The 27,671-nt window shown below is 39.6% G+C and overlaps 1 protein-coding gene and 1 pseudogene across 1 annotated transcript; one reads left to right on the top strand and one right to left on the bottom strand.

Annotated features, from left to right (window-relative positions):
* Positions 1-2,821: 2,821 nt before the first annotated feature.
* On the top strand, positions 2,822-12,636 carry LOC150068397 (calbindin pseudogene; annotated as a pseudogene).
* An 11-nt stretch (positions 12,637-12,647) lies between these two features.
* On the bottom strand, positions 12,648-13,478 carry LOC150068396 (olfactory receptor 7E24-like). Its single transcript, XM_090327849.1, has one exon. It carries the CDS (start codon positions 13,476-13,478, stop codon positions 12,648-12,650), a length of 831 nt encoding a protein of 276 aa, XP_090183975.1.
* Positions 13,479-27,671: the final 14,193 nt, after the last annotated feature.

The following is a 27,671-nucleotide window of genomic DNA, read 5'->3' as shown; positions in this document are numbered from 1 at the left end:
AAAAGAGGTGTGAGAGTTGCAGTGGTTATGGAGATCCATGGTCTCATCCAATTAATTTCACCAAGAAGTTTTTGAAGTTGGGGCAGGGTGTAAGTGTCTTGGATAGATAATTGGGGTTTTAGAGGAGACACAACATCCAGTGTTAGGACAGATCCCAGGATTTTAAAGGGGGGTATCTTTTGGATTTTTTCTGGGGCAATTTGGAAGCCATTATCTTTTAACAGTTGGAGACATTTATTAAAAAGACAATCTAAATGCTGAGTGTCTGGGCTTTCTATAATGATATCATCCATATATACATAGAAAAGTGAGCCTGTCTCCTCGTTAAGAGGGGATAAGACTGTAGACATATAGTCCTGATATATAGGAGGACTATTGGCCATACCTTGAGGTAGAAATGTCCATTCAAAACGCAAATCAGGGCCCTTATAATTTAATGAAGGAAGGGAGAAGGCAAACTTCTCAGTATCTTCCGGGTGGAGAATAGAGAAGAAACAATCTTTGATGTCTATGACCATGAGATATTGGTCATTAGGAATGGCAGGTATCCAGGGCATCCCCCTTTGGGGGGTCCCAAAAAGTTCCATCTTCTCATTTATTTTTCTCAAATCTTGGAGTAGTCTCCACTTGCCATTAGGCTTTTTAATCACAAATACTGGGGAGTTCCAAGGGCTCAGAGACTTTCCTTTTATACTCCCCTCAACTCTATCAACAAAAGTGGACAGGTCCTCTCCTGGTCTTTGGTTAATTCATGCTATTGGAGACTCAGAGGGACCCTCCTCCAGTTTTCTCCAGGCTGCTAGGCCCAAAGCTCTAATCTGATCCTGATAGGGAGGGGGGATGGTGGCCTGCTGGATCCCCGTTGAGAACTGATCAGAGGTCCCTGCAAGCATCCCCAAAGTAATGGGGACTACAGGTTGCGCGTGTTGGTTCCTCTCTGCCTGTTGGTGGCATTCTTCTTTATACAGGGCACACCACTTAATGAAAAGCGGGCCTGGAAGAACTCTTTGGCCAGAGTCATCCAATCGGCTGCAGTACATGGTTGATGAGCAAGGCCTTGGAGGAGGGTTTCCGTCCAAGGAGCATTAGGGCCAACTTCTAAGACAGCTTTTTTGAGTTCCTTCAGGTCTCCAGGCTCCCAGGGATACTCGGTTGCAGGGCGGTTACCGCCCGGGTCAATATTAACCAGGAATGGCTGCTAGGACTCCAGGCCAGGTTCAAATGGTGCCTCACTAGTGACACTGTCTGTTGGGGTCACGCTCTCCGGCCTTTCTGACACACTTCCAGACAAAGACTGCAATATCTTGTGGACCTCAGAAGCACCATGCAGAAGCCTGTCTGATGAATGGAGCCCTGGCAGGCCCAGACCCTCCTGTGAGACTACTGAGGGTGGATGGAGCCCTGGTGCTGTGGGGGTTGGGAAACTACCTGGGCAGCCCAGGCCCAGGCCCTCCTGTGAGACTACAGAGGCCTCATGGCCTGGGTTTGATGGGGGTGGGGCAAAGGGTGGCTCCTTCACATCTCCTTGAGGGGAACTTGGCCTTTCAGTAGACAATGAGAGATTAGCATCTCTGCAGGGAGTAAGGGAGGCACCTGGCCTCTCTTTGTTAACTGTGTCCCCAGGGGCCTCAGCCCTCTGGTTGGAAAGTTGAGGAGAAAAACTAGACTTTAGAGCATACAAGACTGAATAAACTCCTCCTGGAGGGATCTCCCCTTGATTTATCTGGGCTTTTCTGATTAGATGCTCAATTTTGTCCCAAGTATTCCAGTCTACCAAGTTGCTAGTTGGCAGCCAAGGGGCGATTTTAACTAAAGTATCCCAAACTTTACATGACTGTGTAGCTAAAATCTCTAACCCTCGACTTTTAAGGAAGAGCTTAAGAGAGTCGAGGGAAGGGTCATTCTTAGAAAGATTCTTTCCCATATTTGATTAGAGTACACTTACCCGCGGTCCGATTAGCTCGTCGGCGGTGAGTTTCTCGAGCACATGAAGCCCTCACATGGGCAGCAAAGTTTCCTCACATGGGGCACCAGCTGTTGCTCCTCTCCAGGGCAGCAACAGGGGAATGGGGAGGGACACACAGGGCCAGACTGTAGTCCCCCCGGAGCTGAGTGAGATGGTAAGTGTCAAAGACCCAGCCCTCCCCCAATCACCTGGGAAGAAAAAACCACGCTGAGTCAGAAGCAGTGTTAACCATGAAAGTGCATCAGATCTCTCTGCTGATCTCTTGTTCTCTCTGATGCTCTCAGATGCTCTCATCACTTTATTGCGTCAGACAATTAGTTATATACTGTTAGGGTAGGAGAAAGTGGGCACTGGGAAGCTAGCCAATAGGAAGAGGGCCTCTGTGCTACCACTAAGGGTGTGGGTGGGGCTTTCAGGTACTGGGCAGGACAGGTGCAGGAAAGCGCGCGAGACTTGAGCTGCTTCGAGACCCGCGAAACTGCGGGGGATTCAATGGAGTCACGTACACAGAGATGCCTTAAGAGAGGTATGCAAAAGACCGAATGCCTGGACAAAGCCCTTTAATTGCAGCTGAGCCAGAATCAGGCCTCAGAGATGGAGGCTAGGCCCCAACAATTCACCTTCTACCTGGTGAATATAATGTAACGTTTCTATTAATTACAATAAAATATATGAAAAAAATGAGTAGGTGAGATCAGTGGAAGGAGTAACTTGGATTAAAATTTATTGCACATCTACACAGATGTGTTAAGTTGAGACCTTCACCATGTCCTTCTCACATGGAAACAATTATACACACACACACACACACACACACACACACACACACACAAACACACACACTACTGTTGTGCAATGGCAAAACCTCCCTTGCCATAACCCCTCATTACAACCTCACAGTTTTTCAACATCTGACTCCACTTTGATGCAGATAGAAGTGTTTTCCTGGACAGAAAACAACTACACAACTTGATCCAGGAGCTCTTGCGGGCACTGAAGAAGGCTGGATTGGAATTATCACCTGAGGAGAAAACTTTTCTGAATGGCTATGGAGGTGAAAACTTGTTTGGATCAATATGATAAAACACGAATTGTGGAGTGGGTTCATGTGTTACCCACAGAAGAGAATTTCCTGTTGCTCTTCCAGTGCCAGCAGCTGAAGTCCTATGAGAAATTAATGAAGACTTGGATTCTTCATAAAAACTGAGGAGATGAAGAGCTTTCCAAAGAACCTGCTACAAAAAGCAAACAGTTGCTGACAAAGAACTAGCTGAGTACACAGAGCTAATGCTAGAACTGGTTCAAATGATGATGGGAAGTTAGAACTGACTGACATGGCCAGGTTTCTACCATTATAAGAGGATTTTCTTAAATTTCAGGGAGTCAAAATATGTGTGAGACAGCTCAACAAGGCTTTTGGCTTCTATAACTAATTCTCTAAGGATCACAATGGATACACAGATGAAAATGAACTGGAGGCTTTACTGAAAGATCTCTGTGGTAAGCATAAACAGAATCTGTATATTAATAATATTTCAACATTCAAGAAGGTCATAATGGGTCAGGAGTTTGGCCTAGTGGTAGAGTGCTTGCCTGGCATGCATGAAGACCTAGATTCGATTCCACGGTACCCCATACATTGAAAAATCTGGAAGTGGTGCTGTGGTTCAAGTGGTAGAGCTCTAGCCTTGAGAAAGTTCAAGGACAGTGCTCAGGCCCTGAGTTCAATCCTGGGATTGGCAAAAAAATGGCTTTGTCAAGAAGCTGTATCAAACTGATTAACTCTTGCTCTCTTCTGAAAACAGCTAGGGCTGATGACAACAACTACAAGCTAGGAATACATTGTACATAAAAAAATAATGTTCACTGTAGAGGAGTATGGTGTATTTTCTTCTATATCTGTAAATTTCACTGCATATAGATAATTATCCAAGATGTGTGGTATAATTTTTTCTCCTTGTTTCAATGTTGGGGTTTTTTGAGTCATGCGGCTTGAGCTCAGGGCCTAAGCACAGTCCTTGGACTTTTCTCAAGGCTAGAGCTCTACCACTTGAGCCACGGCACCGCTTCCAAAATTTTTCTATGTGTATGGTACTGAGGAATCAAACCAGGGTCTTCGTGCATGCTAGGCAAGCACTCTACCACTAGGCGAAACTCCCGGCCATTTCTATGCTGTTTTTACTGTACAGCTTTTGTAACTATATAATTGGAAAGGGGAGATTTTATGTTAAAATCAAGCGGTACCTTCATTTTCAATTTCGTTGAAGAGCTTGAGGAGTATTGGTGTGAGCTCTGCTTTGAAGACCTTATACAATTCAGCTGTGAATCCATCTGTCCCTGGGCTTTTCTTAGGTGGAAGTTCTCTAATTGCCATTTCTATTTCAGTGCTTGAAATAGGCCTGTTGAGTTGGGTTAGTTCTTCTTGGTTCAGTGTGGGTATGTTAATATTGGCTAGGAATTCATCCATTTCATCTAGATTCTCAAATTTGTTGGCATAAAGGTTTGAGAAGTATTCCCTCATGATATTCTGGATCTTGGTAATTTCTGTCGTGATATTACCATTTTCATCTGTGATTTTGTTTATTTCGATATGCTCTCTTCTTTTTTTGGTAAGATTTGCTAAGGGCTTGTCAATTTTGTTAATTCTTTCAAAGAACCAACTCCTTGTTTTGTTGATTCTTTCTATAGTTTTTTTGGATTCCAAATCATTTAATTCTGCTTTGATTTTAGTTATTTGCTTTCTTCTACTGGGATTAGGGTTGATTTGTTGCTCTTTTTCCAGGAGCTTAAGGTGGGACATTAACTTGTTGGTTTGGAATTTTTCCAACTGGTTGTTGTAGGCACTCAGCGCTATAAATTTTCCTCTGAGTACTGCCTTTGCTGTGTCCCAAAGGAGTTAGTATTTTGTGTGCTCCTTACTGTTAAATTTCATAAACGTTTGGATTTTTGTTCTGATCTCTTCGATGACCCATTGGTGATTCAACAATGTGTTGTTCAGTCTCCATGAGTTACAGGGTTTTCTTTGGTGGAGATGTGTGTTCAGTTCCAATTTGATGCCTTTGTGGTCTGAAGTGTCCATTGAATAATTTCAGTGTTTCTGAATCTTTCCAGGTTTGTTTTATGGCCTATGATGTGATCTATTTTGGAAAATGTTCCATGTGCTGCTGAGAAAAACATATATTGTGTTGTTGCTGGTGGAATATTCTGCAGATGTCTGTTAGATCTACTTGGTCTATATAGCTGTTCAGGTCTAAGGATTCTCTGTTGAGTTTTTGCCTTGTTGATCTGTCCATAGCTGAGAGTGGTATGTTAAAGTCATCGACAATCACTGTATTTCGACCTATGCATGGTTTCAGTGTAAGTGTAGTTTGCTTGATGAAGTTCGGAGCTCCGGGATTGGGTGTGTAAATATTTAGGATCGTTATGTCTTCCTGGAGGAAAGATCCCTTTAGTAGTATGTAGTAACCTTCTTTGTCTTTTCTTACTAATTTTAGTTTGAAGTCTATTTTATCTGATATGAGGATGGCAACTCCGGCCTGTTATGGGGGCCGTTAGCTTGATAGAGTTTATTCCAACCTCTCACTTTCAAAAGATGATTGTTTTTTTGGGAAAGATGTGTCTCTTGAAGACAGCAGAACGATGGCTCTTGCTTTTTGATCCAACTAGACAGCCTATGCCGTTTAAATGGAGAGTTAAGTCCATTGATATTGAGAGTTAAGATTGAGAGATATTTATTAGTTCCTACCATTTTTCAAAGCTTTTATTAGGGCCTGTGTCTTGACAGTTCTTGTGGTCTTTAGATGTTATACTGTTCAGGTGCCATTTCTTTCCCTGTATTGCATTTATTTTGGTTTTCTATGTATAGAACATCTTTGAGAATTTTCTGTAGTGTTGGTTTTGTTGCTACATATTGTTGCAGCTTTTCCCTGGAATGGAATGTTTTTATTGTTCACTCATTTATGAATGAGAGCTTAGCTGGGTACAGTATTCTTGGTTGGTAGTTATTTGACTTAAGGGCATGACATATATGCTTCCAGTCACTTGTTGCTTGCATGATCTGTGCTGAGAAATCTCAGGTTATTCTTATTGGTGTGCCTTTATAGGTTATTGATCCCTTTACCTGGCAGCATTTCAGATCCTTTCTTTGGTTTCTATTGATCCAGTTCAGATTACGATGTGGTCGTGGGATGTTCTTTTCTGGTCAGGTCTGTTTGGGGTTCTAAAAGCTTCTTGTATCTGGATGGGCCTGTCCTTCTGGATATTTGGGAAATTCTCTGAGATGATTCCCTGAAATATGTTTCCAATACCATTGACCTCTTTCTCCAGACCCTCCTCAATACCAATTAGCCTTAAAATAGGCTTCCTAATTGTGTCTTGGATCTTCTGAAGCGCTCTCTCATATTTCCTAGATTGGGATTGACTCATTTTCTGTTCTTTCTCTATAGTAAGTAAATTATCTTCAGCCCCGGAAATTCTCTCCTCTGCATTGTCTAACCTGCTATCAAAGCTATCTACTTTATTTTTCATCTCCCTTGCTTCTAATTGCTCATTTTTGATGCCTTGCATCCCTTCTTTTAGATCATGTAAGGATTTCTTTAGCTCCTTGATTTCCATTTGAGTGGTTAGTTCCGTAGCTTTATTTTCTTTGGACATTTGCTGGAGTTCGGTCACCTTTTTATTTGTTCATTCTGTGAATTAGTCCATCTTTCTTTGAAAAACCTTTTTTATGGCCTCCTTTATGGCTTCTTCTTTTTCACTTATCACCTTGTGTATGATTTCCTCTTGTTTAGCTATGGCTTCCTCCCTTATCTCTTTCTTTATATTTTCACAATTTTTTCATTAATGATGTTTATCAATTGCATTTGTATAGCACGTGGAAGACTCTCCTCTTGGTTTGCCAATGACTGTTCCATTGTCTGTTTACATTGGATGGGGGATATTGTTTCTTGATTTGACATTTTTCTTGAGCTTCTTGTTCTGCCCATTTGAAAATTGGAGCAAGATTAGTACTAAACACGACTATTGTTTTTCAGATATAGCCAACCTAGACCTCTGTAGCTGGCAGACACTAGATGTTCACAACCATCCCATTAAAAAAAGGGCCAAAGACTTAAAGAGAGCCTTCTCTGAAGAAGAAACAAAAATGGCCTATAGACACATGAAGAAATGCTCAACATCTCTGGTCATAAAAGAAATGCAAATCAAAACAACTCTAAGATTCCACCTCACTCCAGCTAGAATGGCCAGGATCAGGAAAACGAATGACAACAGATGCTGGAGGGGATGTGGCCAGGAGGGATCACTATTACACTGTTGATGGGAGTGCAAACTCGTTCGACCAATATTGAAACAGTGTGGCAGTGCCTCAAAAGGCTAAACATAGAACTCCCCTATGACCCAGCAATTCCACTACTTGGCATTTACCCAACCACCCAGAAACAAGGGCATACTAAACGCACTAGCACAACAATGTTCATTGCAGCACTATTCACCATAGCAAAGATATGGAACCAACCTAGATGTCCCTCAGTTGATGAGTGGATCAACAAGTTGTGGTATTTGTACACAATGGAATTCTATGCTGCTGTCAGAAAGAATGACATCGACCCATTTGTTAGGAAATGGAAAGACTTAGAAAAAATCATATTAAGTGAAGTAAGCCCGACTCAAAGCAACTTAGGCTCAATGGTTTCCCTCATTCGTCATAATCAGTGGAAACCTTGGGCTCTACTAGCAGAGATTTGCAATAGAGCAAAATCTTGATACACAAGGACATATAATGTGAAGCTAATTGAAAGGACCTCCAGGATAGTGAAACAAAAGCCATATAATGAATGATTGTTGTCCTTAATGTACTATGTTGTCTCTCATCTCCTTTGCTGTCCCTTTGTTATCTCATATTGTTGTAGTATCTCACTTTGTTATCTGATATATTGAATTTATTTGTATTTGAGTATTTGAAATTTGATAGGGAAGGGGGGAAAACCAAGACGCGTGGGGGGTGTGGGAGGGAGGGAAACGGGTACCAAGACATGTGAAAGGGTATCAATGTATGTGAATTAATGCACCTTCTATCTGGCAAATTCATGTAACCCTTTTACTAATTACAATTAAAAAAAGGTAAAAATAAATAAATAAATAAAATCAAACGGTATTCCATATTTGTGTGTATGTGTGTGTTTATAGTTACTTACATATACTTGTTTTCATATGTATATATATGTATATACAAATATACTTATTTCCATGTATACAGTTGGAAATTAATATTTTTCCAAGTAATTCATCAGAATTAATCTCTAAAAGTCTAGCTTCTGGTGTGTAAATGCACATTTGTCACTGAATGAGACACTAATCATGACAAATCCATCATTCTTAGGCAATCCTCTGACTATTCCACAAACTATTTCTAAGCTACTTTCCCAGCTATTAAGAGAAATGACCTTTTATATCTAAAATATCGCAGTATCAATACATCAATAAAGAATCATTTGTAACTTTTTCAGGAATTAGCTTTTTTTCAGGCATTAGCAGGATCCCTAGATAGTTTACTAATCGTTTGACTTGATAGCAAATGGTTGCCTCAAGTCGATTTGGTATCAAGGGATGGCAACAGCAATGGAGCCAAAAAAATCTGTCTGACTTGTCACTGATATTTCTGACATATCTACTGTCAGGAAGCATGATGTTTTTTTCATTTTCTAAACCATTGCATAAGTGTCAAATTATAATAATTCTTGTAAACTGCTGTCTTATGTCATGTCTTGTATGTCATCTCCAATTTAATTTGTGATGGAAAAGATCCTAGTGTCTGGTTTTCACAGTTTCTGGATTTTCTTTCTGTGTAGAACTGTTCATTTCCACCATGGTTGTCTGCAACCTCTGAAAACATTTCTTTCTAGTTCATAGCAACTATACTTTTTGCCAGTCCTAAGACTTGAACTGAGGGCATGGGCACAGTCTCTGAGCTGCTTTTGCTCAAGGCTAGCACTCTACCAAGTGAGCCACAGCAACACTTCTGGCTTTTTCTGAATAGTTTGTTGGAGGTAACAGTTTCATGGACCTTCCTGCCTGGGCTGGCTTTGAAACATCATCCTGAGGTCTCAGCTTCCTGAGTAGCTAGATTTACAGCTATCAGCACCTGTCTAACAATCCTATTTTTTACTATATAACGAAATTTGAATGCAAGATTCAGAGCATCCTGTTGACTGAATGTTCTATCACCAATATTTTAGTGGATTCTCTATTTCACACTGAGATCGGCGTGCAAGATAGCTCTATTTCTATCTTATCTAACCAAAGATTCCTAAACCTCCCTTGGCCCACATGTAAGTGACAGTTCTTCTAGCTCCAAATGGAGCTAAAATATCCTATCCTAGCTGTAGTTGACTTGTAATGGTTGATTGCTGTAAGTCCTTTGATTGAGAAGCAGGGAACAATGACAGAAATGTCTGAACAGTACCATTACTGCCAAAGAGTTAAAGATGAATATTCCATTGTTATTATTATAAAAAATAAGAAAAATGTGAGAATTTTCACGAGAGACCTCTGAAGTCTCTAGAGACCCTACAGACAGGAAGGGAGGGAGTCCTGGAGTCCCCGGTCCTTGTCAGTATGCCTCCATCACAAACCACAGCTGGTTACCTTTTCCTGAAGGCTTCGGAATGGTGAATGGAGTTGGTTAAATGGCAGAGGTCCTCCAGCTTGGAGATCAAAGGACCACGGGCACAGGAGTTGGAGAGAGATTAGTTAGAAGGAGACTGCCTTGTCCTGGTCTACCATATCTCAGAACTCATCAGCCACAATTCCAATAGGGCAAGATTTAGCTTTGTTTTGTTTAATTCTATTTTATTGTCAGGGTGATGTATAGAAGGGTTGTAGCTACATGCACAAGGTAGTGGGTACATTACTTCTCAAATGTTATTACTCTTCCCATGTTGTTCTCCCACTTTTACTCCCCCCACACCCTCCCACGTTGTAAAGTTCATTTCCAGAATATTGTCATTACACTAGTTCACAAAGGATGACTATCCTTTGTCTCATCATGTTTTTCCCCTTCCCTTCCCTGACTCAAACAAACAAATAAACGTATATACAATATACCACGTAATAAAATTGGATACAGAAACAGCAGGCAAGAAACCATAAGGAGGGGGGGAAAGAAAGAAAGTAAATAACTTCATATAGTATATTAAAAACAACCACAAAGATAAACCTCATGTTTCCTTACCGTAAAGTTCACTTAGTCTCATCCCATACGGCCATATGAACACAGTTTTTGAGCTACTGTGATCCCCTGCTAGGAAAATCCCCAAGATGTGTACTAATTATTACAAATTAAGGAAGCCATGGATTCTGTTTCTGTGGGTCTGGCTTACTTTACTTACTATGATTTTTTTCCCAGGTCTTTCTATTTCCTTACAAATGGGGTGCTGTCATTCTTTCTGATGGCAGCAAAAAAATTCCATTGTGTATAAATACCATTCATCTACTGAGGGACATCTGGGTTGGTTCCATATCTTTGCTATGGTAAATAGTGCTGCAATGAACATTTTGTTCTGGTAGTTTGGTATGCCTTGCTTATGGACATTTGTGTCAATGCCCAGGAGTTAGATTCCTGGGTCATAGGGGAGATCTATGTTTAGTCTTTTGAGGAACTGCCATATTGCTTTCCATAGTGGTTAAACGAGTTTGCACTCCCACCAACAGTGTAATAGTGATCCCTCTTGGCCACATCCTCGCCAGAATGTGTTGTTAGTAGACTTCTTGATCATGGCCATTCTAACTGGAGTGAGGTGGAATGTTAGAGTTGTTTTCATTTGCATTTCTTTTATGACCAGAGATTTTGAGCATTTCTTCATGTGTCTATAAGCCATTTTTATTTCTTCTTCAGAGAAGACTCTCTTTAAGTCTTTAGACCACCTTTTAATGGAATGGTTGTTTCTTTGACAGTTTCAATTTTTTGAGTTGTTGATATATTTTAGATATGAGTTCCTTCTCTGTTGTATGGCTAGTGAAGATCTTCTCCCATTCTGTGAGCTTTCTATTTAACTTATTAGCCATCTCGTTGGCCATACAGAAACTCTGAAGTTTGTCCAAACTTTCCTTAAGTTGTTGTGTTTCTGAGTCTTTATGAAGAAAGTTTCTACCTGTACTAAGGAGCCCTAGAGTTTCTCCTATCCTTCTTGTAAAATTTTCAGGGTATCTGCTTATACTGCAAGGGCTTTCATCTATGTGGAATTAATTCTGGTGTAGGGTTACATATAAGGATCTAACTTTAGTTTCCTACAAGCGTCTAACCAATTCTGCCAGCACAACTTGTTGAAGAGGCTGTCTTTTTTCCATTCTATTGTTTTTCCTATTCCGTTATTGAAGAGCTGGTGTCCATAAGTCTGTGGGTTAATTTCTGGGTAGTTCTATTCCACTGGTCCTCAGGCTTGTTCTTGTGCCTGGTTTTTATTACTATAGCTCTGTGATAAAGTCTGATATTCGCCCAATGCTATTCTTTCTCCTAAGGATTATTTTTGCTAATCTAGATCTTTTAATATTCCATATGAATTTGTGATTGCTTCCTCTCCTTCATTAAAGAATGACATTGGGATACCGGTGGCATTGCATTTAATTTGTAGATAGCCTTTGGCAGGGTTGTCATAGCCTTTTTTCATCATGTGACCTTTACCTGGCATCCTCTGGTGCCATCCATTTATATCATCCTTAGTGGCATTTGCACAGATCTTTGTCAACAGAAAATGACTCCATCCCTGGGGTTTTATATTTTACTGTTTTGTTGGTGGTGGTGGTCATGAGTCTTAAACTCTGGGCCTGGGCACTGTCCCTGAGCTCTTCAGCTCAAGATTAGTGCTCTACCACTTAAGCCACAGCACCACTTCCATGGCATTTTATAATCTAGAGTCCTAGATGAAATCACAGCCCTGAAGGCAGTGAGAAGAAGATCCTACAAATGTTTTCCAACTTGTGTTATTTATTTTGATGCCAGACTGCAGATGCAGAGCTAGAGGGCAGAACAGGCTCTCTGAAGGACAGGGGAGGAGGCTGGTGATACATCCCGGTGCCATCCAGGTAACAACAAGCAACAGAAACTGAAGATCCATATATACACCTGCCTGACACTGCGGGCTCAGTCTCCAGCTAGAGTCACAGCTCTGTGAATGCTGCAGAAATATCTCCAGTGGCTCTGATGCTGCTTCTCCTCCAGCTTCTGCTCTGTATCAGTTCCTCTGAAGATGACAGATAGTTTGATCCAGACAAATGTTGGCACAAACCAAGGGAGATGGGGAGATTGCTGGCTCTCCCCATCCCCAAGCCCACCCCTTTATACTTTGGAATTCGAATGAGACAAGAATGACTCTTCCCTGCATCAACAAGGCCCTCCTGTAAGTGATTTCATGGTTTCTTTTTATCATTTTCTGTTTGGTTATCAATAAGGACAGGAGAGTTTGGATGTTCTCTGGATCTTCTTACACTGCTTTTACCACAAGAGCTCTCCTTTTATTTCAGGGTTTTCTGATGACATGTTTTCCTCCCAAGAGGCAGACAGCTTTCTGTCTTGTCCTCCATTCCACTCTCCTTCCCAAGACTGTCCCAGCATTCGAGGTGTATTATATATAGCCTTCTGTATTGACTGCAGGGATATTTTCCCACCTGCATAGGAATTACTTTTCTAGAGTCTTCCACTGTAGAGTTTCCTTATGGTGGCTTTAATATCTTTGTTCCTCAGGCTGTAGATGAAGGGGTTCAACATTGGGGTGACCACAGTGTACATCACAGCGGCCACTTTGCCCTCTTTGAAAGAATGGAATACAACTGACTCCAGATACACACCAACAGCTGTTCCATAAAATAGGCAGACTACCAACAGGTGAGCCCCACCTGTAGAGAAAGTTTTGGACTTCCCCCCAGATGATGTGATTTGCAAAATAGAGGATATTATCTTACAGTAAGAAAGTAGGATTCCTGAAATGGGTAAAAAGCCCAATAGGGCAGCAACCAAATATGTAAGTAGGCTTTTGGCAAAAGTGTCAGAACAGTCCAGATGAAGGATCTGCGCAGGCTCACAACAGAAGCCTGAAATTTCTACTTGTTTGATGTAAGTAAACCGGAACACAATGAAGTTATGCAACTGGGAGTCCAAGAGACTAACACAAAATGAGGCCAGAACCAGAAAGATACAGAACCGAGGGTTCAAGAGGACAGAGTAATATAAGGGGTGACAGATGGCCACGTACCTGTTGTAGGCCATCAATGTCAGAAGTATGTCATCCATGCAGCCAAAAATGATAACAAGACACATCCGTGTCAGGCACCCACTGTAGGAGATGGCTCTGCTGTGAGTCTGGATGTCTGCCAGCATCTTGAGGACAGTAGTAGAGGTGAAGTAGATGACATCCAAGGAGAGGATGGAGAGGAAGAAGTACGTGGGGGTGTGGAGGTGGGGGTCAGAGGTGATGGCCAGGATGATGAGCAGATTTCCAGGCACAGTGATCAGGTACATGGACAAGAAGAGCCCAAAGAGAATGAGCTGCAAAGCCGGATCCTCTGAGAGGCCCAGGAGATGGAATTCGGTGACATGTGTCAGGTTGAGTATGGCTACATGGCTTGAACACCTTTAGACTACGAAATCAGGGATGAAATCATAAATAATTAGCAACACAGTACTGCATATATGTTTCCAATTCAAGTACTCACAATTTTAATCATATTCAGGAGTGTTGTCAGTATTTCCCAGTGCCAGTTTCCTACAAATTTTGAATTATCAATTCCTATATCATTAATTTATATCTCTATATGCCAACATTTGTATTTATAGAAGAACGAGAAAGATCATTGATCACAAATTCATGTTCACAGGAAAATGCAATATACTCCCTGTGTGTGTATTCCAGTTTTGAGCCTTTAAGTCAAGCCCTGGGTTCTGTCCCTGAACATTTCATGATCAAGGATTGTGTTCTATGATGTGAACAGGCAGCTCCACTTCTGGCTTTTTGGTGGTTCATTGGAGATAAGTATATCATGGACTGTCTTGCCTAGACTGGCTTCAAATCAGTGTCCTCAGATCTCAGCCCCCTGAGTAGGTAGGATGAGTCATGAGCCAGCTGTGCTTTATACACATTTAAATAAGGGGTAGCCTTCCCTTTCTAAGGAAAAAATAACATCATTTTCATCAATATTGTGCCATCAAATATGCCTCATCTTATTAGAATACATTTGTACAAAATCCCTTAACAGAGACCACATATAAACACTCTGCAAAAACCAAACTGTACTATCTGAACACTACACTAAACTATTAAGTCCTGAAGTTCTGTGTTTGATCTTTTAAGGAATGTCCATGCTGCTTTCTGGAATGGTTGAACAAGAACACAAACACAAGGCCACACTAAAGCCGCCAGTTCAATCATCTTTATTGCAGCATTGTTTACCATAGCCAAAATATGGAACCAACCCAAAGGACACTCAGTGAAGGAAGGGATCAAGAAAATGTGGAATATACATATGAACATGGTGGAATTTTACTCATTCATCAGAAAGAAGTAGGCTGCACCATTGTAAGAAAATGAAAAGACTTGGAGGAAAAAATTACTTTAAGCAAAGGAAGCCAGGCCAAAGTACCATAAGTTGCATGGTTTCTCTCATCGGTGGCAATTACAATGTGCCTGTAACCTCACAAGGGAACACAATGAATGGTAAAAGAAAAAAATACATTTTCACTGGAGTGAGGTGGAATCTTAGAGTTGTTTTGATGCTGGAGGGGATGTGGCCAGGATGGATCACTACTACACTGTTCGTGGGAGTGCAAACTCATTCAACCACTATGGAAAGCAGTGTGGCAGTGCCTAAAAGGCTAAAAATAGAACTCCCCTATGACTCAGCAATTCCGCCTAGTTGACATTTACCCAACCATCCAGAATCTTGGGCATACTAAATCCACTAGCACAACAATGTTCATTGCAGCATTATTCACCATAACAAAGATATGGAACCCACCTAGATGTCCCTGAGTTGATGAGTGGATCAACAAGTTGTGGTATTTGTACACAATGGAATTCTATGCTGCTGTCAGAAAGAATGACATCGCCCCATTTGTTAGGAAATGGAAAGTCTTAGAAAAAATCTTATTAAGTGAAGTAAGCCAGACTAAAAGGAACTTAGGCTCAATGGTTTCCCTCTTTTGTCATAATCAGTAGAAACCTTGGGCTCTACTAGTAGAGATCTGCAATAGAGCAAAACCTTGATACATAAGGCCATATAGTATGAAGCTAATTGAAAGGACCTCTAGGATATGGAAACAAAAGCCATATAAAGAATGATTGTTGTCCTTAATGTACTATGTTATCCCTCATCTCATTTGCTGTCCCTTGGGTATCTCATATTGTTACAGTATCTCACTTTGTTATCTGATATATTGAATTTATTTGTATTTGGTTATCTGAAACTTGATAGGGAATGGGGAAAAACCAATACGGGGAGTGGGTGGTGGGTGGGGGGAGGGTAATGGGTACCAAGACATGTGAAAGGGTATCAATGTATGTGAATTAATGCACTTTCTATCTGGCAAATATCATGTAACACTTTTATTAATTACAATAAAAATATAAAAAAAGAAAGAAAAAAATACACTGAGACATGATAAATTATACAGGTCTCTTGGCATTTACACAGTGAGACCAAAGTAGGAGAGCATCACAAAGGTGCAATAGTTATGTACGTCTGGTCAAATAAAATAATATTTATCGAAATGAATGCCAGGAAATAGAAATGAGAGGGTTTGCTTCTTCTTTGTTGCTATTTTTATTTTTGATTCCTTTTGTCTTGGTTTGTTCATTTATCTGACTTTATGATGGTAAAAGGGAGGCACAGATATGGAGAGACCAAGAGTGAACAAATGCACTAGTAATATTCATTACACATTATATTGAAAATGAATTTGTGAATGAGGACAGGAGGGTAAATCTGGCAGAGACTGCGGGAAGGGGTGAGATGGTTCAAAAAGAAATGTACTCTATTTCTGACCTATGTAACAGTGACACCTCTGTACATCATCTTTACTTCTATTGTAATAGAAATAGTTTTTAGGAGTTAAATCCGAGCATTTTTGACTCAAGCCTATAATCCCAGCAATGTATATATACATATTTCTCTAACCCTCACCACCCTCAAGAACACATTCTTCACAACCTCAAACTTGGTAACGTCCATTTGTCTACCCAAACTATCACATTTGTTGCTCACCATGAGAAAATGATATTTCTCATTGTGTCTTCCACACCCTCAACCTACCTTAGTACTTACTGAGTGGAGCTGCTTCTCTGCAGGGTCATAATGAAGAGCTCTGAAGAAACTCCTACGTTTGTGGGTCCAGTGAACACGCCAGTCGTGTCCCCAGGATTATTAATATAAACAGATAGTTGTCCCTTAGAACATTCCAGAGGTAAACAAGTATGGATGGGATAAACATGAAGACGTGAGGACTGAAGACACTGAAATGAACAAGAGACTGAACAGGATGGTTATGGACTCTTATGTGCCATCGGGGGCTCCATGCTCACAGCTGGCAATTAGCAAGATTGATCCAAGTTATACCAGTCTAAGGAATCCATCACATAAGTAGAGGAATAAGAAGGGGAAAATTATCCAAGCCTGCACACTGACAGGGCATTCACTTTTTTAAGATTTTCTTTATTCCAGTTTAATAAAGTATGTTGTCAGTCTATTCCCTCATCTAATACGTCATCATTGGCTGAATGTCACCGGCGTTTTGGTAACGTGAATATCTAATTTTCATATCTAATTTTCTTTATTTATCATTTAATTTTTTTTTGTAATTATTAAAAGGGTTACATGATATTTGCCAGATAGAAGGTGCATTAATTCACATACACTGATAACCTTTCATATGTCTTGGTACCCATCACCCTCCCCCCCACCCACCACCCACCCACCATCTTGGTTTTCCCCCCTTACCTATCAAATTTCAAATAACCAAATACAAATAAATTCAATATATCAGATAACAAGACTTTTTTCTAAGTCTTTCCATTTCCTAACAAATGGGTCGATGTCATTCTTTCTGACAGCAGCATACAATTCCATTGTGTACAAATACCACAACTTGTTGATCCACTCATCAACTCAGGGACATCTAAGTGGGTTCCATATCTTTGCTATGGTGGATAATGCTGCAATGAACATTGTTGTGCTAGTGGATTTAGTATGCCCTAGATTCTGGATGGTTGGGTAAATGCCAACTAGTGGAATTGCTGGGTCATAGGGGAGTTCTATGTTTAGCCTTTTGAGGCACTGCTACACTGCTATCCATAGTGGTTGAATGAGTTTGCACTCCCACCAACAGTGTAGTAATGATCCCTCCAGGCCACATCCCCTCCAGCATCTGTTATTATTCGTTTTCCTGATCCTGGCCATTCTAACTGGAGTGAGGTGGAATTTTAGACTTGTTTTGATTTGCATTTCTTTTTGACCAGAGAGGTTGAGCATTTCTTCATGTGTCTATTCTTTAAATCTTTGGCCCATTTTTTAATGGGATGGTTGTTACTTTTAGTTTTGGAGTAATTCAATTTTTTGAGTTGTTGATATATTTTAGATATGAGGCCTTTGTCCGTTGTTTCCTTGGTGAAGATCTTCTCCCACTCTGTAGGCTTCCTATTTAATTTACTACCTATGTCCTTTGCCATACAAAAGCTCTGCAGTTTAATGCAGTCCCACTTATCCAGCCTTTCTCTGATTTGTTGTGATTCTTGGTCCTTATTAAGAAATTTCAACCTGTGCCAAGGAGGCCTAGTGAATCTCCTATTCCTTCCTGTAAAGTTTTCAGTGTGTCAGATTTTATCTCCAGGTCTTTGATCCATTTGGAGTTAATTCTAGTACAGGGTGACAAAGAAGGATCCAACTTTAGTTTTCTGCACTTGCTTAACCAGTTCTGCCAGCACAACTTGTTGAAGAGACTGTCTTTCTTCCATTCTATTTTTTGACTCCCTTGTCAAAGATTAGGGGGGCCATAGGTCTGTGGTTTCATATCTGGGTCCTCAGTTCTATTCCATTGGTCTTCAGGCCTGTTCTTGTGCAGTACCAAGCTGTTTTGATAATTATAGCTCTGTAATAGAGTGTAAAGTTTGGAATTGAAATTCCTCCAGCGCTGTTCTTTCTGCTAAGAAGTGTTTTTGCTATACGGGGTCTTTTATTATTCCATATGAAATTTTGAATTGCCTCTTTTATTTCTTTAAAGAATGCTATTGGTATATTGATGGGTATTGCGTTGAATTTGTAAATAGCCCTTGGTAAGATTGTCATTTTCACGAGGTTGATTCTTCCAATCCAGGAGCATGGGAGGTTTTTCCATTTCCTTAGTTCTGCTTTAATTTCCTTTTTTTTAGGGTTTTAAAGTTTTCATCAAAAAGGTCCTTTACATTCTTACTTAAGCTAATTCCTAGGAACTTTATTTTCTTTGAGGCTATTGTGAAAGGAGTTTCTTTCCTGATTATCGCCTCGTTCCTCTCACCGTTGGCATAAAGGAAGGCAGTTGATTTGAGGGTTAATTTTATAGCCTGCTACTCTTCCAAAATTTTGAATCAGCTCAAGGAGCTTGGCGGTAGCATCTGTAGGATTCTTTAAATACAGAATCATGTCATCTGAAAAGAGGGATAGTTTTACTTCCTCTTTCCCTACTTGGACCCCCTTTATACTTCCTTCTTGCATTATTGCACTGGCTAGGAATTCTAGTACTATGTTAAAGAGTAATGGAGAGAGTGGTCATCCTTGTCTCATTCCTGATTTTAGAGGGAATGGCTTTAGATTTTCACCATTAAGTGTAATACTAGCAGTGGGTTTCTCATCCATGTTCCATGGATTCCTAGTTTCTCCAGAGCGTTTAACATAAAGGGGTGTTGGATCTTGTCAAATGCCTTTTCCGCATCTATTGAGACAATCATGTGATTTTTGTCCTTGCTCCTGTTGATGTGTTGAATTATATTCATTGATTTGCGTATGTTGAACCAGCTTTGCCTCCCTGTGATGAATCCAGTTTGATCATAGTGTATAATTTTTTGATGAGTTGTTGTAGATGGTTGGCCAGAATTTGTTGAGAAGTTTTGCATCAATGTTCATCAAAGAAATAGGTCTATAGTTCTCTTTCTTTGATGAATCTCTGTCTGGTTTGGGGATGAGGGTTATACTGGCTTCATAGAATGAGTCTGGTAAAGAACCTTCATTTTCAATTTCATTGGAGAGCTTGAGGAGTATTGGTGAGTTCTGCTTTGAAGACCTTATAGAATTCAGCTGTGAATCCATCTGGCATTGGGCTTTTCTTAGGTGGAAGTTCTCTAATTGCCATTTCTATTTCAGAGCTTGAAATAGGCCTGTTGAGTTGGCTTAGTTCTTCTTTTTTCAGTGTGGATATGTTAATATTGGCTAGGAATTCGTCCATTTCTTCTAGATTCTCAAATTTGTTGGCATAAAAGTTTGAGAACTATTCCCTCATGATATTCTGGATCTTGGTAATTTCTGTCGTGATATTACGATTTTCATCTGCGATTTTGTTTATTTCGATATGCTCTCTTCTTTTTTTGGTAAGATTTGCTAAGGGCTTGTCAATTTTGTTAATTCTTTCAAAGAACCAACTCCTTGTTTTGTTGATTCTTTCTATAGGTTTTTTTGTATTCTAAATCATTTAATTGTGCTTTGATTTTAATAATTTGCTTTCTTCTACTGGGATTAGGGTTGGTTTGTTGCTCTTTTTCCAGGAGCTTATGGTGAGACATTAACTTGTTGGTTTGCGATTTTCCCAACTTGTTGTTGTAGGCACTCGGCGCTATAAATTTTCCTCTGAGTACTTCCTTTGCTGTGTCCCAAAGGAGTTGGTATTTTGTGTATTCCTTACTGTTAAATTTCATAAACTGTTGGATTTCTGTTCTGATCTCTTCGATGACCCATTGGTGAATCAACAATGTTGTTGTTCAGTCTCCATGAGTTACAGGGTGTTCGTTGGTGGAGATGTGTGTTCAGTTCCAGTTTGATGCCTTTGTGGTCTGAGATCCCAGGACTGGCAAAAAAAATATGATAGTCTCTCAACCCTTGAGGTTAAGCTCTACTAGGGTTCAGGTAGCTAAATGAAATGCCTTACTAAATAGTTCAACAGTTGATGATAATGGTGGTGATAACTATATTTTTATTTACTAAATTCTTACACAATGTGGATATTGTTCGTTCTGTTATTTTCCCTCAGCTGAGTATGCTAAAAACTGAGCATCATTAGAAATCCAGTCTGCTCAGTTTATAACTCTGAGCTGATGCTGAAAAATAGCTTTGAACTACAAGGCTATATATTGAGTTATCCATGAATTATATACATATATATATATGAATATGTATATATGTATATAAATATATATATAGTGCCTTGTCCTAGAGCTTGAACTCAGGGCATGGACACTGTCTCTGAGTTTCTTTTATTCAACTCTAGTACTTTAACATTTGAGCCACAGCTCTGCTTCTAACTACTTTGGTAATACATTGGAGATAAGAATCTCATGGACTCCTCAGTTGATGAGTGGATCAACAGGATGTGGTATTTATACACAATTGAATTCTATGCTGCTGTCAGAAAAAACTACATCGCCCCATTTGTAAGGAAATGGAAAGACTTAGAAAAAATCATATTAAGTGAAGTAATCCAGACTCAAAGGAACATAGGCTCAATGGTTTCCCTCATTTGTCATAATCAGTAGAAAACATGGACTCTCCTACCAGAGATCTACAATAGAACAGAACCTAGATATGTAAGGCCATGACGCTAAATGAAAGACCTCCAGAATATAGAAACAAAAGGGGCCGGGAGTTTGGCCTAGTGGTTAAAGTGCTTGCATAGCATGCATGAAGACCCGGGTTCAATTCCTCGGTACCACATACATAGAAAAAAGCCGGAAGTGGTGCTCAGGCTCAAGTGGTAGAGCTCTAGCCTTGAGAAAGTCCTAGGACAGTGCTCAGGCCCTGAGCTCAAGCCCAGGACTGGCAAAAAAATATAGAAACAAAAGCCATATAATGAGTGATTGTTGTCGTTAATGTACTGTTATCTCTCATCTCTTTTGCTGTCCCTTGACTATCTCATATTGTTACAGTAGTTCACCTGGTTGTCTGATATATTGTATATATTTGAAGTGGAATAGGGAAGGGTGGAAAACAAGATGAGGGCGGGGTGTGGGAAGGGAAATGGGGACCAAGACATGAGAAAGGTATCAATGTATATGAAGTAATGCACCTTCTATCTGGTGAATATAACGTAAGCCTTCTATTAATTACAATAAAAAATACCAAAAAAGAATCTCAAAAACTTTCCTGCCTGAACTTTGAATGTTGATTGTCACATCTCAGCCTCCTGAGTAGCTATGACTACTGACAAGGGTACCTGGCTCCTAGTTATCATTTTTTGATAATGACAGTTTTCCCTACTATATGTTACTATGGAGTAAATTCTGATTTAGAACATTCGACTCTGGGTGGTACAGGATTTCAATCAAATGCTCTGGGTACCACAACACTCCTGAGAAGCAATCTAAATACAACACATTTGCTGGCATACTGAAGATCACACAAGCTTTAATTCGTGAATTCTAGGAACACATTTTTTTTTGCTAGTAGTGGGGCTTGAACTCAGGGCCTGGGCACTGTCCTTGGACTATTCTCAAAGCTAGAGCAACACCATTTGAGCCACAACACCACTTTCAGCTTTTTTTCTATGTATGTGTTACCGAGGAATCGAACCAAGGTCTTCATGCATGCTAGGCAAGCTCTCTACCACTAAGCCAAACTCCCATCCAAGGAACACCTTTTATATATTCCTGTACTAGAGCTTAAATTTAGAGCCTCCTGCTCTCACTTGTCTTTCTTGATCAAAGCAAGGACTTTATCACTTCAGCCACAACTCCACTTCTGGTTTTTTGCTCATTAATTAGAGATAAAAGTCTCATGGATTTTTCTGCCCAAGCTGACCTTAAATCAAGATACTCAAATCTCAGCCTCCTGAGTAGCTAGGATTACAGGTGTAAACCACCAGCACCTGGAATGAATGCACGTGGAAAAGCAAGTTATTGCCATTCACTGGTGGCTCACATCTATAATTCTAGTTATTCAGAAGGGTGAGATTGGAGGACTGCAGTTCAAACCCAGCCTGGACAGGAAATTCCATGATATTCTTATCTCCAAATAACCACTGAGAAGCTTGCAGTGGAGCTGTGGCACAAGTGGTAGAATGCCCACTTGGACAAAGCCCAGCCCCTGAGTGCTGGCACAAATAAAAAAAGAAGCTAGTTGTCTACAGCAATAGGATGGACAATTGAGAGTGAACTATCACTGGAATTGTTCATGATACAATTTTATATAATCATTGAATGACATTGGAGTTATAAATATATTGCAGTCAGTTTGGCCTTGAGATATCTGAAGCTCACAGAGGAACTGAGTGGCTCAAATTCTCAAACTTTAGAACCAATCTAAGCTGAGTGCCAGGAGCTCATGCTGTAATCCTAGCTTCTTCAGAGGCTGAGATCTAAGGACTGAAATTCAAACCTAGCCAAAACAAGAAAATATTTGAGACTCTTTTCTCCAATTAACCACCAAAGCTCTGAAAATAGAGCTGTGTCTCAAGTGGTATGTCTCTAGGCTTGAGTAAAACAACAAAAGGAGCGCATCCAGGTCCTGAAAGCAAGCCTTAGGTCCAGCAAAAAAAGAAAAAAAGATATATATGAGTAAAATTCTGTTCATTCATTCTATCACCTATATAACCTATCATAAGGACAGAGTTCACTCCACTTTTTGTTTAGATGGAAACAGTACCATTTTCCTATTTAACATGACATTTCCCTACATATTAAGTAGAAAATAGTAAAGTAAAAAGAAGCAAAACTTTAGTTAATGCACACTGAAATTGTTGATAATTAGCTCCAGATAGCACTCATTTAGATACCTGAATGCAGGTGTAAAACTAAAACAAGCTTCATTTTTCTTATGCCAGTCCTGGAGCTTGAACTTGGGTTCTGGGTGCTATCCCTGAGCTTTTTCACTCAAGGCTACCAATTGAGCCACACCTCCACTTCCTTCTTTTGGTAGTTCATTGGCGATAAGAATCTTACAAACTTTTTTCCCCAGCTGCCTTCAAAACAAGATCCACAGATTTCCTGAGTAGCCTCCTGACAAAAGGAATAGCAAGAAGCTGAAACATGTTTTGTCAGGGTAGGGGAGGTCAAGGTTAGGCAAATAAATGGAAAGAGGGAGGATAAATGGAAGCAGTCATAATTGCCAAGGTACAAATGTGAAAATGGAACGAGGTAACCTCAGAGGATTCCACAGAGTTGGCAGAGATGGAAGAAAAAACTGGAAGGGCTGGCATGGGAAGAGATGCTTTGTTCTCATACACTGACTTGTTGAAGTCAAGACTTTTGGACATCCTCTTAAGGCTAAAAATACTACTACTACTAATAATAATATACAATGCATGATATGCAATGCTACATAATAAGAGAGGACTGTATACATTTGTTATTGATTAATCTATATCTTATATCTATATCTAATATAATTGATTACATTTCTTTTGATGAAAGCAGGGTATCTGTATTTTTTTAAAATTCTCTCTATATACGCTTTTCTGCTGTCTTCCTCTTTTGTGATTCCCACTGGTTTTCCTCTCTTTCTTTCTCCACAGAATAGTCTTTTCTGTTTTCCTTTTTGGTTTGTTTGTTTATTTATTTTTCTTTTTGAGCTGGCCCTGGGCTTAAACTCAGAGCCTGGATTCTTGTCCCTGAGCTTTTCTGCTCAAGGCTAGTGTTTACCACTTGAACCACAGCTCCATTTTCTTTTCTTTCTTTCTTTTTTTTTAAGTGGGAAAAAGTTGTACATTTATAATTAGCCAGCTGGATGCAGTTTAGATGATTTCAATTTTGTTGGCAACATCTAAAGCATCATAATCAGGAACCAGTCGCACATATGCCTTCTTCTCTCTGTCAGATCTGATCAGGGTATTGACCTTAGCCACATCAATGTCACAGAGCTTCTCGCAGCCTGCTTGATTTGATGCTTGTTGGCCTTGACATCCATAGTGAACACAAATGTGTTATTGTTTTCTGTCGTCTTCACGGATGGTCAAGGTCACCTGATAGTTGCATACAAATATTTTCCTCAGTGCACTCTTCCAGGGATATTTGTGCTGTCTCCCCAGCAGCCTGAAAGTGGGTGAAGTGTGTATCTTCTGTTTTTGTGGCTTGGACACCTTTCAGCACTGCCTTCTTGCCTTCAATGCCTTTTCCTTGGCTTCAGCTTTAGAAGGCGCAGGAGCTCCCTTCTTCATGTTCAGTGCCATCTTGGTGAAAAGGAGCTCCATTTTCTTCCCTGTGTTTACTGATTCTTCTCATTCATAGAGACAAAAGTGTTGGTGCTTCTAATCTGCCATCTTGTCTGACTCTTCCTTGAAAAAAAAACATGCTAAGCACCAATGGCTCACATTTATATTCATACCCGGTAAATAACATATAAAACATCATGCATGATTTATAGAATATAATGTATAATGTATATAATATATGCAGTATAACACATAGTGTATATTATATGATCTATGGTATGTATTACACAGGATTTTATAGTCTATAGATATAATGTATAATGTTATATATCATATCTATATAAAAAGTAATGAAATTATTTTAATACAAAATGTTAATAAAATTGCATTTATCACATACAAATGATTCTGTTATACAATTTATGTTTATGATATAAATATAATAAAGTATATGATCTAATTATAACGTGCACTATATATTCCATATATAACATAGTGCTTTAAATGCTAAAATAAATATAAAGATAATAAAGCTGAGTAGACTGGTAAGACCATCTTATATTGGGGGTTTGGGGTGGTTGTATTATTTTGTTCTGTTTTGTTTTTTATGAGTCCTGGGTCTTGAATTCAGGGCACGGGTATTCTCCTTGAGCTTTCTCAAGGCTAACACTGTACCACTTGAGCCACAGCACCACTTCCAGTTTTTTTCTGTGTATGTGAACCAAGGAATCGAACCCAGGGTTTGTGCATGCTAGGCAAGCACTCTACCACTTGGCCATACTCCTAGCCCCATCTTATATTGTAAAAGAAAATATAAGAAAAAAAATCATGAGCCCAGGAAGAAAAGTCCATGAGGCTTATCTCCAATTAACCACCAGAAAACTGGAAGCAATGCTGTGACTCAAAGTGGTAGAGTGCTAGCCTTGCACACAAAAGCTCAGGAACAGTACCCAGGCTGTGAGTTCAAGCCCCACATCTGACCAATTTCTCCCAGGAATTTATATGTGCATCACTCTTAAGATATAAATATACATTAACAAACAAAAAATAAATAAATATGCATTAAGTATTCAGGTAAATATATCTACTTCAGTACAATAGAAATCAAAATTTACATCTAATTTTTTTGCCAGTCCTCAGCTTGAACTCAGTGCCTGAACCCTGTCCTTGGACTTTCTCAATGCTAGAGCTCTACCAACTGAGCCTCAGCACCACTTCTGACTTTTTTCTATGGATGTGGTACTGAAGAATCAAACCTGGGTCTTCGTGAATGCTTGGCAAGCATTCTACCACTAGGCCAAACTCCCAGCTATTGTCTGTAAGTTTTAATGCCACCTGCAATTGTCAATGTGCATGAGAAGGGAGAATCATGCATGCAGACACTCAAATGGGAAAGATCAAGATGCCCCTTTAGAATGATAAATAATTGGGGCCAGAGAACAGACTAATGGTAGAGTGCTCACCTAGTATACATGGAGACTTGGGTTCAATTCCTCAGTACCACATACACAGAAAAAGCTGGAAATAGCGCTGTGGCTGAAGTGGCAGAGCATTAGTCTTGAATGTCCAAAGACAGTGCCAAGGCCCTGAATTCAAGTCCCAGGATTGGCAAATATATATCTATGACATACAAACCCTCAGCCTAATTTTAATTATGTTCTAAAATGTATGTGCCAGTGATTAATAGACATGCACTTCTTGGATATTTATTTGTTAAATACGTCATTTAAAATATGATATAAAAATCAATGTTAATAAACTGTTTAATAAAAATAGATGAGATAAATAATTTGATTTTCATATGAGGAATAACATTCCACTGAACATAGAAACATTAAGAAATGGCAGTTATAAAAAATGCAGTGTTAATTGAATACTATGCTGCTGTCAGAAAGAATGACATATCCCCATTTGTAAGGAAATGGAAAGACTTAGAAAAAATCATATTAAATAAAGTAAGCCAGACTCAAAGGACCATAGGCCCAAAAGTCTCCCTCATTTGTCATAATCACTAGCCTAGGGCTCTCCTAGCAGGGATTTACAATAGAACAAAATCTAGAGATATTAGGCCAAATAGTACAACACTAAATGTAAGGACCTCCATGATAAGAGAAAAAAAGCAATATAATGAGTGATTGTTGTCCTTGATGTACTATGTTATCTCTCATCTCTTTTACTGTCCCTTGGTTATCTCATAATTTTACAATACTTCACCTTGTTATCTGATATATCTTATATATGCTTAATTGGTTATTTGAAATAGGAGAGGGAAAGGGGGAAATCAAGTTGTGAGGGGGAGAGGGGAGGGAAATGGGAAACAGGACATGAGAAAGGTTATCAATATTTGTGAAGTAATGCACCTTCTATTTGATGAAGATAATGTAACCCTTCTATTAATTACAATAAAAATATATGGAAAAAGTGCAGTGTTCCCAAAAGAAAAAAATGCAGACAATTTTTAATGAATTGCAAAATGAACACATCATTCTTTCTTCAGATGTACACATGAGCATTTGGAAGGAGGTAGAGAGCCCTGAAATCTGAAAAGGGAAGTCCTCTGTGGGTCTCTCATTGTTCATTAAAGTTATTCATGCTAACAAACCCCTTAGAGCCACATGTTTCCAAACTTCAACCATGCAGAAATGACTTTAAGAGCTCATTAAAAATCTGAGTCTGACTCCAGGAGTTTCCGACTTAAAAGATCTGGGAAAGGAGCCAGAATTCTCGTGTTTAATAAGCACCCAGGGAGGCTGGTCCTGCTAATTTGGAGAAGATACTTTAGAAATTTTGGACCTTTATTGGGTCCCTATTGCTTCCATTTAATTTTCATTTACTTCTAAATAAGCTCTTGCAATTATAAGACACATCACTTTCAGACTGCATCATAGAACCCTGTCTGACACGTCTCCTTTCCTCCTGGTAACTTTTTCCAACAAACAAAACAAGAAAGCTCAAGGAGATATCCCCCTTAGGTAATCCCTAATCGATAAGATTCCCCATATTTTCTTTGGGGATATTTCCAAGACCTTGAGAAAAGAGTTTTCAGAGCAAATCCTTCATTTAATTGTTCTTTACTTTAAACGGGAGACAGAATAAATGTCTTGCCAGTCACCTATCTCTAAAGACAGATACATTTGTTTTCTCTATTTTTTTCTTTATCTACTATGTTTGATCATTTTTAGTTAATATGATCAGTGCCCTGGAGATTTTTAATCGCCTTTCTCATTCTAAACAAGAAGTTTCCCATGACTGTTTATCAAACTTCACTAATTGCTGTCTCCCATTAAAAGATTTAAATTTCAGGCTGAGTGCCAGTGGCTCACGCCTGTCATCCTAGCT

This window comes from Megascapheus bottae, chromosome 1 (assembly GCF_031878675.1).
Source record: "Megascapheus bottae isolate mThoBot1 chromosome 1, mThoBot2.hap1, whole genome shotgun sequence".
Taxonomy (NCBI): domain Eukaryota; kingdom Metazoa; phylum Chordata; class Mammalia; order Rodentia; family Geomyidae; genus Megascapheus; species Megascapheus bottae.
The sequence above is the reverse complement of the archived record's forward strand: the minus strand, read 5'-3'. Positions and strand labels throughout refer to the sequence as shown.